The sequence below is a fragment of the Amblyomma maculatum genome, chromosome 3 (assembly GCF_055883805.1).
Source record: "Amblyomma maculatum isolate TAMU_Amacu chromosome 3, ASM5588380v1, whole genome shotgun sequence".
Lineage (NCBI taxonomy): Eukaryota > Metazoa > Arthropoda > Arachnida > Ixodida > Ixodidae > Amblyomma > Amblyomma maculatum.
In genome coordinates, this window is record NC_139346.1 from 180,773,358 (window position 1) to 180,787,162 (window position 13,805).

The window sequence follows — 13,805 nt, forward strand, 5'->3', positions numbered from 1 at the left end:
GAGCGCTCGCGCTGCGAGCGACAACGTCCCTAGCATTCGCGAAGAGTTTTGAAAGCCTGGAGGGAAGAAAAAAAAGCAGGCGCGCATTGCCCCTATTGTGTCGTCTACGCACAGTGAACGTGAATAGTGTTTAAGAGGCGCTCGAAAAACTGCTGTTGTGCTTGTGAGTTTGTGCGCATAGGTGTGCGAGCGTGTGTTTACGTTCCTCTTGAAACGTTCGCGAGGGCGAAGACTTCTTGCATTTCTACTTCAACCACGAATTCGGCCCGTCTGCGCAGCGCGCGCCAAAATAAGATACCATGTTCGCCTTTTGAAAGACGTAGGGAAAACAGTGTGTCAGCAAGAGAGAGTGTAAAAAAAAAATGGATTCTAGACGCTCTCTCCGTTATAGTGTCTCGTCCAACAGCGTTGTGTATACCTGTATACCTGAGTGACACCTGGTGCGGTTTGTGCGTTGACTGTACGCACCGGAGTAAGTGTCGACGGCGACGATGGACGAAAAAGGAATGAACGAGAAGAACAGGGCTGTCTGCTTTCTGCAGCAGCGGCCCATCAACGTGTTCAGCCGGGCTTTCGAGAAACAGAACACCTATTTCGAGACAGGTAAGGCTCTCCCGTATTTTTCGGCCGCCTTGTTTTCCAGGCACTTTTCCTTCAGCTTTTAGGGAAACAGCTGTGCAGAGAATTGTCGTTGGAGAAAACAGTCTCTTGTCAAATGTCGATCGGAATCCCAGGCGTTCATGGGCCGTAAAGGCCATATTCTTGCAAAACATTTCTTCAGACAGTTCATAAACTTTCTATGAGTTGTCTATCTTAAGTTTATTTGAATGGCTTCACATCGGCCATGAGCTTGAGACCCTCGACAATGTGTCATCACTAGACATGTGGTTCAGTCGGATGAAGAAGCAGGCCGAGAATTGTTCTGATCTAACCACTTTTAACGACGTCAAAAAATGTGATATCTTTTTTTTTTTCCCAGCCTTATCGTTCAGCCTCATGTAGCGCTGAAAAGTATGCGTGTTTCTTGGAGGAATTTATATGCTGCATGAATACCAATATGCGCATCTCAGGCGGTGTCACCTATATAAACTTTACATAAAAAAGCTCGCAGTTTCCGGAATGTGGTTTTTATGTGTGTTACGAACATTTCATATTTAGTTTGCGCTGATGTTCGGTGGCATAACGATTTCAAATCAATCTTCCACTTGTTGCCGTCAGGGTTCTTTTTTTTCGTTTATGGTCACTAGTTTATTCAATAAACAGTTTCTGTCCAGCGCTAGCCTGATTGCCGTTTACGGGCGTGCCAGTCCGCGCGCCGCCCGTGGCAGTATACGAGGGAGTCAGCACTTATCCACAGTTTTCATTCCACAATTTATTTAAGCAGGACAGGCTGTACAATAATATGTGGTTCATCATTTGTCTACACATTGGCCTCCTTTTTATATGTTTTTGGTTGATAGAGCCTATTGCATCGCTTTCGCGGATCTAAATTATTTGACCATCGACGACCGTGCAAATTATCCTTGACCGACACATACAGCTGAAAATAAGAGAGTGGGTGTTCTAGTGCCACAAAATTTTATGATGAAATAAGCCCTTTTCACATTCTCCAACGATAAAAATCGGATCGCTGCTCGTTGTCCCCCCTTGGTGCAAGCTGCTAGCGAGCGTACATGCATGGTTACGAGACAATGGCTCGATAGAAAACGGCTTGACAGAAATCAAATTGCGCACGCGTGCGTAGGGATCATACTAGCCAGTATATTCTAGGCACTATAGCACGCATAAGCCCACGCATCTCAACTGGACGCATGCATTCATCGAAGACGCATTAAAAAGGGAGGACACAGAAGAAATAAAATTATGTATAACAATGCACGTTGGATTGCTACCACTTTGTAAATAACTTGTAGAACAAAAAAGTGTCAATAATTTTTAATTCACCCTCCTATGCAGGTAGGCTTCCTCCATAGCTCAGGAGGCATAGCGAAAATGCCTCCCTATGCTCCTATTTGGTAGTGCTAATTCCATCTCGCGCTGCTACTATAGTGCATACAATCGGTATACACCCACACCTTTCGGTTGTATCATGGTACGGATTATATATAAGAAAAAAAGGGAATGATTGTGTTTTCATGATTGGCACGCTGTAACATTACCAAAATTTCCATGGTCAGATGTTTAAACAACGCACATACAGAGATCAGAGGCGAATTTTCAAATCTCTACCAGTCTCTTCAGAGCTAATTGATTTTTGCACGTCGCTATATTGACCCGTCCTATGTGTAACTCTATGAAGTATAGAGTCCACTTAGGAATTGAGAAGTTGTACATAAAGCCGTGGTTGAAGTATTGGGAACCGCTGTATCGCATTCGCCCATTTGGCATTGTTTAGAGTGCACATGTGCACTCACGTGTCAAGTACGCGGCTATAGCTATACTCCGTTTAGTAGTCCAAACAGGAAACCTAGGAGGTGAACAGGACAAAACATTAAGGTTTAGCTTGGTTAAGAACGAATATACTCTAGAAGCATATTTAGCAGGAATTTAGCTAAGGTTTGCTTCATTTGTCTTTGCTTTACTGTATCTTGTCATATTTAGCTAAGTAATTAACGGTTGATATAGTTTTTGGTTAATATCAAGAAGACCTAATTAAAGTCCTTATAGTGCAATTTTTTCAAAGGAGACGGAAACGATGACATCCGAAACGAAGTGCGAAAGATTGGCAACTTAGCACGCGAAGAAACCGCGGCTACCTACATGGCGCAGTGGACAGCGAAGATTATCTCTTTTTCTAGGCATGAATGAGTTCAGCACCAACCGTCTCTCGAAGAAGGCTTCACAGCTGCCTCTGGGAAATCCGAGAATGCAGACAGTGGTGCTTATGCATTGAGTGAACTGTGGTTTTCTGCATAGCGTTTACCTTTCGTTGCTTGAGGTACAGTTCTATTTTGCGCAGCTACTGAATACAGTACGTAGCTGAATGGTCAGCTTGTCTGATGGCTATACGAATTGAGACGGGTAGGGATCTTTGAGCTTTAAGCCGGCGGTGCAGTCAGCAAACCATGAACGGTGTTTCTAATAGTGTACCGTATCCGTCGAACCTTAATTTAGTATACGATTTGATTTAGTAGACGAACTGTACACGATTCATCTATATTGATATGCCTAATGCTCTTACGATTTTTGTTTTTCGCAGGCTGGTTTACAATGAAAGTGTACCTTTTCGCAATAGCCAGACTGGCAACGTTTTCGAACATCTCAAAAGGCTCGTTTTTCGCGCACGTTCATCGCTCCGTTCAATGTCCCCTGGCGAGGCTTAGAACTCCTTCCAAGTTTATAAGGCTGTCAAATATTTAGCCAGCGCTGAGCTCTATCGCGTCGGAAAATTTAGCAACCGGTGACGACCGTGAGTGTGCTATATATAGCACACCTCATAGAACAAAATTTTCATTTCTTCTACGAAAAATAATTAGTCGAAACTTCGCAGTCAGATGAGCTGTATGTGAAAGTACTGGAAGAAATATATATATATATATATATATATATATATATATATATATATATATATATATATATATATATATATATATATATATATATATATATATATATATTGAATTGGAACGTCTAGCGCTGGCAGTAATTCGGGCACAGCAGGATCGGAATACCAGCCGCAGGGCACAGCTGCAGCGCGAGAGAGATGGGCGCCGGAGGCCAGCGATGGTGATGGTGATGCCGCAGCGTTGTTTCTTCTTCCTTACAATATATATATATATATATATATATATATATATATATATATATATATATATATATATGGTTGGTTGGTTGGTTTGTTGGGTTTAACGTCCCAAAACGACTCAGGCTATGAGAGACGCCTTAGTGGAGGACTCCGGAAATATCGACCACCTGCATGGGGTTCTTTAACGTGCACTGACATCGCACAGTACACGGGCGCCTTGCTTTTCGCCTCCACCGAAAAGCAGCCGGTGAGGCTATATATATATATATATATATATATATTTATATATATATATATATATATATATATATATATATATATATATATATATATATATATATATATATATATATATATATATATATATATATATATATATATAGTGACTGCACAGCAACCGCAGCTCTGCACAACGAAAGTAATTAAATCCCTACAAGGAAAGATGTTACCCAAGGAGACACCATCTCCCAGTACCATTCATAACTTTTAAAAATAAAACAGCGCGAAGAAACAGGACACTGGAAGAAGACACATACAAGACGGGACAGCGCCAGTCTCGTCTTGTATGTGTCTTCTTCCTATGTCCTGTTTCTTCGCGCTGTGTTTGTTTTTTGAAAGTTATGAACCAACTAGCCCAGACCAAGATCCTAATTGAAGCATTCAGAGCTTGCCTAGAGGAAGTGTTCAGGGACTTGGAATGGGAGGGTTGATGGAGAAAACCTCAGTACTGTGCGATTCGCTGATGACATTGCCTAGATGAGTAACTCAGGGGATGAATTGCAAAGAATGATCGATGACTTATAGGCAGGAAAAGCAGAACGGTAGGCTTTAAAATTAGTTTGCAGAAGAATAAGGTAATGTTCAGCGGTATCGGGAAGGAACAGCAGTTTACAATAGGTAGCGAAACGCTGCAAGTGATAGGCAAATATGTCTACTTGAGATAGGTATATTAAGCGCAGATCCGAACCATGAATTAGAAACCAGGAGGAAAAGATTATGATGCAGCGTATTTGGCAAGTACTCGCAAATTATTCTGTGATATCTCTCAAGAGGAAAGTATATAGCAGTGGCATCTTAATAGGAAGGCTAATGAAAAGGGCTCTATTTAAGCTGACGACAACGCAGAGAGGTATCGAACGGAAAATAGTAGGGGTAACTTAAGAGATAGGAAGCTTGCAGAGTAGGTCAGGAAATTACTTGAGTTACTGACATTCCAGTAAAAATCAAGAAGAAAGGGGCATGAGCATGACATGGGCTACGAAGAGAGGATAACAGATGGTCGCTTCCGAGGGAAGGAAAGCTTAGCTGGGGGCGGCAGAAAGTTAGGTGGGAGGATGAGGTTAAAAAGTTCGCAGGGGTCAAGTGGATGCAGCTAGCAGAGGACCTTGTTAGTTGGAGTAATATGTATGGGAGAGGCCTTCAACCTGCAGTGGGTATAGTCAGGCTTATGATGCTGATGATGATGATGACGCATGTAAATGCCGAGAGAATGTGCATGCACTATATCTCCATGTAAGTGCCCATATTTAGCGCATATAGATGGCTTCTTTTAGTGTTCAAGGCATCGTTCTCCAGACAATACGGTGCCAATATTGTGAACAAAAAACCTCGGACATGGCTCTGGTATGTGGAAGTTGGCACCTGACATGTCCGTGCACTGCCTGGTCATCAGGTTGTGCGACGTCACAAGATCACGTAGTATTGCCTATTTGGTAGGCGTTTCCATCTCGAGCTCCTCCATTGAGAAGGAAGGGTGAGATATCAGAATCCAGCCCTCCAAGATCCTTGTGTCGCGTGCATTAGACATGATGCACCTATAGGCCACACATTCCCGTTCGTGTACGGCTTGCAACGGTTGAAACGAGAATTTGTGTCTGTGCAGGGTGTTCTTTCAAGTATTGTGGTATCTTACGACTATATATGCTAGTGGATATGTGGGAGATAAGGGGGGAAGAAATAAAACATGGCCGATTAACTCACCGGCAAAGTAAAACGTACGCGAACGCGGATTCACAAAACGAGCCGGCAGGCGGGAGCTATCAACGCTGTCACCTCATACCTTAATGTGGAGAGCAGGCTGTTTCCTCGATTTAGTTGAAGCTCAAGTTCTAAGGCTTCCACCAAAAAGCCGTTTTCGTGACTGTATTTGACCCTGTGACCTTGGAAAAAATAAAATATGATCGCGACTCGGCAATGCACGAACAGATCAAGTTCGCTGGTCACAGATACGAGATCACTATATATGTTATGGCCGCAAACTTTTAATTCACAAGATTACAGCCGAAAGAGAAATTCTCAGATATTCTCATATTTGAAATCATCGCGCTGCAATATATATCCACACTTCACCACCATCACAAATATCAATATTCCGGATGCACACTCATGTGTCGATCCAGACAGGGAAGACAGCCAGCAGTTTCGTCCATCGCAGCATGTGTCACACACCCCAAAGCGCACAGCTCCCGGAATACTTGCATTGATGATCGTGGTGTTTCGGCATGGGGGTCTCTTATAAGGCTGTTCCACACTGATGCAAACAGACACCAAGAGGCAGCGAAGAAGAGAGAGGGATGGAGGGAGGGAGGGAGGGAGGGAGGGAGGGAGGGAGGGAGGGAGGGATACTTTTTAATGAAAAACAGGTACTTAAGCGTGCGTTTAAAATTGCCTGACTTTTTTTATTGTGATATCGTGCTTTGCAGCACAATGTTTCTTCACAAATACAGGTACAGGCTTGATTATTTCAGAAAATTTACTAATGACTGGTGGTTAGTACCTAGTATCCAGGAGTCCACATTCGGTGGTCGGCCTGGGGGAGGCCCGCATCAGAGCAGGTGTTTCTGCTGTGCGGCATGTAGAGAGGGGCATATCCGGAGACAATTTGCGGTGTCTGTCTTGGACACAGGAGCAGGACATGCTATCTCTGCATAGGAAAGGGAACTGGAGAGAACAAGACGGAATGCGAGAGGCATTGAAAATAAAGGAAATAATAGTAGGGGGACATAGAATTCGGCTATTAAATACGCGTTAAGGTTCATTCTCGAGTAATGTTAAATTATGGAGTGATTAGGTACAGTCTTTGTCAAAAGTATACGGCCCAAGGATTTTTGTTCTAAGCCCTGTAACGAGGCTCGTAAAGCAACTGTCGCGTTCGAAATCTTGTAGATGAGAAATCTCACCCTCATTCTCCTCTAGCTTAAATTCGTATTCCAGTATTGCTGCCAGCAGCCGCGTTACAGTGCTTAGAAGCGAACCTCTTGGGCCGTATACTTTTGACAAAGACTGTACATATATATTTCTACAATTACGGGGGCTCACGAAGATCACAGAGTGAAAACTCCGTGAGGTTGACATGCAAGGTAAAATTATAGCTTGTCAAGATGCGCAATGTCTTTTAACAGAATACGCAAACAGAAGGTTCACTGTATGTCTCTGATGCCTAGGTCAGGCCAAGGGACCTAAAATACTGTCCATTGTCGGACGCACTGGGGACAACTCCTTGCAACGTTCACAGTCAGCACGCTTGTCAGCATATCCATGGCACTCAAACAAGACATGTCAACAGCTTCGATCGCACCGCAGTGGTCACAATGTGGGCTGTTCGTCTGACGGAAACGCCATCGCAAACCGTTTGTCAGTGCAGAGTTCAGGCGCACTTTCAACATTTGAAAACCTATTAGTGCGTGGTGTAATTTCAATGTCCTTTTTAAGCGCTCCTTACAGTATGGGCCAGGAGAACAGTGTTAGGTTACTAACTCTACTACCGACCACCTCGCATCTTTTTCTGCCAATCTGACGCGGTGTGCATCGCAAGTCTTCGTTTCCATCACCTTCTATCTGTGCGCAGTGAGTCCAGAAAACATCGGTTTCTATTTCCCTGTTAAGCATAACCTCCTACGTCACAAGTTGCGTTAAACGGTCCTAAAGGTTTCTACTACGCTGCCATGAAGGCCCCAAACACCAATTTAATCGATCTTTGTCTCAAGCCTGACCTTGAAACTCGAAACGAAAGCGAAATGAAACGCGATCTTGCCTGTTCTGGGTTGTTGATGAACAGCGATTTTGACTCAGGAACGTGACTCACGATGCCCTTGAAAACCCAAGTTGGCAAGTTATGCAGTATGCGCAGTGTACGTTTCAAAATGTAAGGCTAATACGATGAGACACTTGCAACAAATTCCACATTTAAGGGTATCGGTCCTGGGCCCGTATTTCGAGTTTGCGTCGTTATCTCACGTGACCTCGTGTCATTTGATTGGTGGAAATGCCGGAACATAATGTTGCCACCTCTTCCGGTTCCGTAGTGGCAACGACCGGTTCACGCGTTTCGACCAATCAGATGATTCGAAGTCACGTGAGACAGCGACACTTCGATAACGACGCAAACTCGGAATATGGATCCTGTTACCACCTGCACGGACGTACAGCAAACAGCAGGGAAGGTGTTCGTCGCAGCGTCCAGGTTTATTGATGCGTTGGATATATTCGCATGCAATTCGGGTGAAGGGCGCTGCCATATTGGGGCACTAGATTGCTTTCGTAGCACAGGAAAGAGTTGGCCACAGCGCATCTTAAAGCTAAGTGAAACCGATTTCTAAAAAGGTCGTGGATTTTCTATAGTGCGTATAACGTATTAGGATCGTCAAAGACATTGCCGCTTCAGGATCGCTTCATTACTCTCCGAATAATAATACTGTAGAACTACGAATTTTGTACAGACATGCGCTACATATACCTATGTCGCATAAGCAACCACGTGAATAGTAGAATAGTAGGCGGTTGTTTATTTTTCATATTTTGCCGCCGCAGTGCGCGAACATTTGAAATTTTTTTTGCCTCACTAGCCAACCAAGCACAATGCCCACAAAAATAAACCTTATGCTAAGTTAAGTCCGACGTTCAAAAACAGTTTAGCGCGTTTAAACAAGGCTCCTTACTCCGCATTTATGCTTCCCGCTTGTTGCAAGCTTTACTTTCGCTTTCTCACGTGGACGCTGTAAGCATGCGCACCTCTTCACCTCCATTTCGCTTGTTGGAAAGCAAACCGCTATCCTCTACGGCGCATGCGCTGTTCAGGTTAAAGACACCAACTAGCGACGGACGGCGGCAGCTGTCAAGTACGCACTTGACACTTTGCTACAGATCTGGCTCTGCAAGAAAAAAAAAAAAAGGGGGGGGGGGGGGAGGGGTATTTAAGCTCCATCTTTAAAGGCGCAACATCGTTTATAGCTCCCGTTTATCTCCTCCCCTTGCGGACCCTCATTCGCGTGTTTATGCACTTTTGTGCTATCCTAATGGCTAGTCTTTTAATTCGCGCATCTATTATTTCACATATAGTCATTATCATACAGTCTTATGCTAGCACATTACGTGCGTTCTCCTCGACATATAGAGCCCCGTTTTATCCAAACCGTACATACGAACATGTCTGCGCGGCATAGGGGAAGCGTGTATATGTAACTCGGAATCGAAGGCTCCGTGGAGGGCTGGGATTAAGTGTCACTCTCTAATCTCAAAAGCTAAACCCTACTTCGAAGATTTGGGCATGCCAAGTGATCTTATGACGTCACACAACCAGATGACCAATCAGTGCACGACCATGTCACCTGCCAAATATCGCCAGCCAGAGGCACGCCCCAGATTTTCATCTCCCCTTTCTGTATCTCACAAAATCTCGCAAAATCTGTTGTGAGATTTTCATCTGACAACAGGAAGGCACAGCAGAGCTCTCTGCCCAACTTAGCCTTCTTTCAGTGGAAGGAGTTATGTTGGAGCCTTTTATCTAATTATTTTTAATTATGAAATTCCACAACTGGTACTGTAATGTGCTGATAAGTAGAAAATTTTCTATTATGGGTTTAGGCTGCTCTGCTTGATCGCGCGCGCCTCTATTTCTTGCTGAACCCCTCTCTTGCGCATAGCGGCAGGGAAATGGAGACAGAAATTAACGCATTCGTTTAGACACTCTTCAAATCAGCCGCTTCAAGTTCACTCAACGAGCCACGAACCGAACGCCTTCTGTCTCCAATGCCAATGTCCAACTCGTACCTCACTTGCCGGCTACCGCCTGGCGCCATCTCTCGAACAGCAGGCAAAGCAGAGAAGCCCTCGCCTGCGCTTCGCCGCAAAGCGCCGACCTCCAAGACAACAATAAAGGCGCAAAGAAAAAATGGCTAGCACGTCCGCGCCGGCTCGAGGCCTCGTGGTCCTGTCACACCGCCGCTTCGCGGCTCCTTCGACCCCATGCTTTCGCATCCTTTTCTTTTTTAACTGCGCGTTTGTGCACTGCTGCATTTATGTGCCCAGCGTGTGTAGTACGCCGTTCGGGTTCAACGTTCGTGACGTGCACGTAGGTCTCGCCCCCTGGGATTTCTTGTGTCGGCTTCGCCGCATTGCTTGTCTGCAAAGCGGCGAAGTAGTGCCTGCAGTGAATCCGCAGGGCATCTGAGACGGTGACCGGCGCTCCGTTCGTTCCTCGCTGCGGGAGCTGCTGCGCGCCGCTGCGGTCGTTTTGACAGGCGGCGCAGACAACACGGCTCGCGACCGGCGTTGCGATGGGGATAAGGAGAAGGACATTATTTAAGCGTTACCGGTAAGCGGCATATGCGTTACGGTGGGTACGATCGCTTCCTTCGTGCTTCTCGCTCTTTAAACTGCCGTCATGACAGATGCGGCATGCGGGTTGTGCGCTGTAATCATGATAGCGACGACGTCAACGATGCGGCTTACATGCAGGTAGTTGCGGAAGTGAACGCTGCGCTCCACCGCTCATATAGATCGGAACATTTGGTCTTTCCGCTCAGATTCCTCATTTAACGAGGATCTCCTGACAACCTCAGCGTGCAGGATTATCCGCAACTTGTTGCGTGGTTCGCATCAGCTAACAAACTAATCTGTGTTACGCCTGCGTTACGACCAAGTGGCAACCGTTGTTGGGGTCATTGACCTGCGTCTGCAACATTTGGCTCAAACTTAGTTTCAGCTGCCTAATACAAAGCTTTAAGCCGAGTGCCGCAGTTTGAAAGAGAAAGCGAACTTAATCTGAACTTCTGAACAGACTGTAAAACCTGCCTCGAAGTTAGTGTGTTCTACGGACACCAGTTACCCTATTTTTGTTGTCGTTTTCCTTTTATTTACTCACCGAGAGACGCCTTTTCCCAGCTTCTCCGCGCTCCAATGACGTCGGGCTATAACTTAAGGTTACTGTTTGGTGGCAGTAGGCATTCCTCACAGCTTATAGCGTAATACACAGTAGGCGACAACCGCGTTGGTGAAACCCACGAAGCAGACCCCGCACTCAAGAGGCAGTGTGTCATACGGAAGGTGCTTCGGGAAGGGACCAAAAGAGAAGTGAGCAATAAAGTTAACGGAAACCAAAACACGAAAACGCGAGAGAGAGGACGAGAAGATGGAAACAGCGGACGGAAAACGTCAAGTGGAAGAGCTTTCCGACTCGCATCCCAGAATCTGCTTGTAGTTATTCGTTTTCTTCACCGCGGTTTCGCCTCTCTCTCTCGTGCTCAAACCTCGCTTCGTGATAGCCGTAGCGTCGTCGACCGTTTATAGCAAAGCTCGTGCGCTGCTACCGCCGACGCATCTATAGCTTCCTTATTTGTTGCTTCGAAGGCAGTTGTTGCGTCATAAAAAAGAAAGCTGTCAGGAGTATTTTTGGTGGCACCCCTTACCTTCGCTCTCTTCCTCGCGTTCACTCACTGTCTTGCTTCTCTTTCGGGTGCTGCCAAGGCGAGGCGGCCAACCCTTCACTCGGGTTTCCCAGGCTGCTGCCGCAATTTTTGCTGCCGACTCACCCTTCCCCATTCTCTGGCCGTTTTCAAAAATTATTTACCTCAATTTCTTTTTCCTTCTTCTCTTCTATATATCTCTTTTTTCTCTCGTGTTGTTTGCAGTAGCCTCGTGTGTCGGGGTTGAGCCTGTTTCGGGGCACCACCGACGAGCCAGGTGTGGGTTCATTGACCCCAAGAGCGCTATATTTGTCGCCCGAAGTCTTTCGGATCTGTCTGCGGATAAGAGCAACAACACAGGAAGCGAAGCTCTTTCGTGGGTTAGTATGAGACAAGCTGCGAGGCAGTGACCAGGGTGGGAGGATAAATAAAAAAAGGTAGATATGCTATAAAATCCCAGAGGCCAGAGCCTAGAAAAGCAAAATGACGACGCTACCGGCAAGAAGTCTACCTATACACCGTGCATGGCGGCGCGCTCGGCAAGGAGAGTAGATCCGCGAATTAACTTTACGAACGGGAATTTATGACGGCTCCCGCCGAAACTCAGAGGCGTGAGGCAGTATTTCAAGGGGACAGCTTACCTCACACTCTTTATCCTTTCTCGGTGTCATTTCCTTTATCTGGTATTTTTTTTAGTGGCGTTGCATTACTATTTCTTTCACGTGTCTGAGTCGCGAAGCAGTCGTCCTCTCGTCGACGGTTGATGTTTTTCCCGCCGGGCCTCCGGGCAGGAGAAGAAGAGATATATGCGCCGCTATAAAACGTTGACCTAGCCGGAATGTGGCAACCTTGGAAGCTGGCTCTAACTCAAGCACGTTTTCGTGGGAACGTTTGCTTCTTTCTTTTTTACCTTTCCCACAGGTGCCTCACATGAGACGGTGCTTCTGTCAGCACCTTTCTGAGACATCGAACTGCTTTATTGGCGAGACAAAATTACATGGCGGTGTTGTGCCTTTTGTATGTGCTGGTAAGCATCCAGCTCATGGGAATGCAAATGGAGTAGCCATTGTAAAGGATGTCTGTGAGGCTGCTTACTAAATTACATCATCCGGTTATAGTCACACAGGGTATGCGACGAAGGATATAAAACCTCGCTTAAAAGCTATGCAAACGCCCGTTACCTTTTTAAAGCAGGACAGACTACGAGGGCCCGTGCTATTCTCCGGGCGTGCCTGTTCTACTCAAACTATATATAGGATATATACGGCACACATTTTAGCAAGCACTTATATAAGTTTCCAAAGCCACGAGATTAACCTGGGTGGCCTAATTATCGTTGGCTAGATTGGAAGCTTTGCTCATCACTGTTTGAGCGTTATGGCAGGATTTAAGGAAGTGTTTAGCCCTAACTAAGCCATGACTATTTACAGCGTTGCGTTGTTCGTAGTTCTGCACCATTGCAGCCATCCTAGCGTGCGTTTAAGCGCTATAATTCGCTAGCAAGCAGGGACGCCCAGGTTGTTTCACCAAGTGTCCGATGAAAGAACGTTTTCAAAGGATATAGTAGGCTAGTCTGAACAAAGTAATCTCTCTCTGTTCAGTAGGAAAGTCAATTACAGAGATTTCGTAGACCGGTGGATCCTGGAAGTTCAGAGAAATATGTATACCGTTGACAGCGCGTGATTGTCCTGAAGCCACACCAAACTGCAAGGGAGGTTTTTATCAGTGCCAACAGCAGTCCAATTCATAAGCACTCAAAGGCAGCTGAGGAGCTACCCACCGTAACCCGTATACCATGCATCTTTTCCGGCTCCATGAAAAAGTGACGTGTTAGGTACCCAAAAAAAGACAATCTGCACTAACGCGCTGTCCTTCCAAAGCATACACTGAGCCCTCCAAAAACGTAGAAGAGCTTTGGGGGACTAATTCTTCTTCTTTTTTTTGGGTACATTCTTTTGGGGACTAATTGCATTGTCATCGCCATTAGTTCCTCCGTCACTAACCGCTACTCCCTGAGCGGCTAACTGCAAAGAGACATCAGTCCCAGTCACTCTCCTCGAGAATAGCTGTTCACCACGTGGCCTAAATACCACAGTTAGTTCCACTATACTCGTTTTTGGATAAGAGTGAACGGGGTTCAGGCCGCTTCTGTCACTACAGCCATTCTCCAGACGTAAAACTTTTTAGGCGCGTGATTATCGCGATAGCCTCCCCTCGCGCGAACGTTTACGAAGCCGTCGCGTGAGGACTCGGCCGCTACGATGCTTGCGCTGAACGTAGTCGAGTTTGAGGTGACCACCGTCACCGAGATCGTCGTCCAGCATTCTCGCTCGTCCAGCCGCGCCAGCGTCGAATCGTCGGCGGGAATGGGCGGCAAC

General features: G+C 45.9%; 1 protein-coding gene across 4 annotated transcripts in view; it reads left to right on the forward strand.

Moving 5' to 3' along the window:
- Positions 1-433: 433 nt before the first annotated feature.
- Liprin-gamma (liprin protein kazrin) overlaps positions 434-13,805 on the forward strand; it is a 171,883-nt gene continuing 158,511 nt past the window's right edge. For all 4 annotated transcript variants that reach the window (XR_014706168.1, XM_084598832.1, XM_084598833.1 and 1 more), the window contains exon 1: positions 434-603. Coding sequence is in view for 3 of the 4 variants with exons in the window: in XM_084598832.1 (XP_084454958.1) it covers positions 492-603 (112 nt within the window). In the remaining variant the exon portion in view is untranslated. The remainder of the gene's footprint in view (positions 604-13,805) is intronic.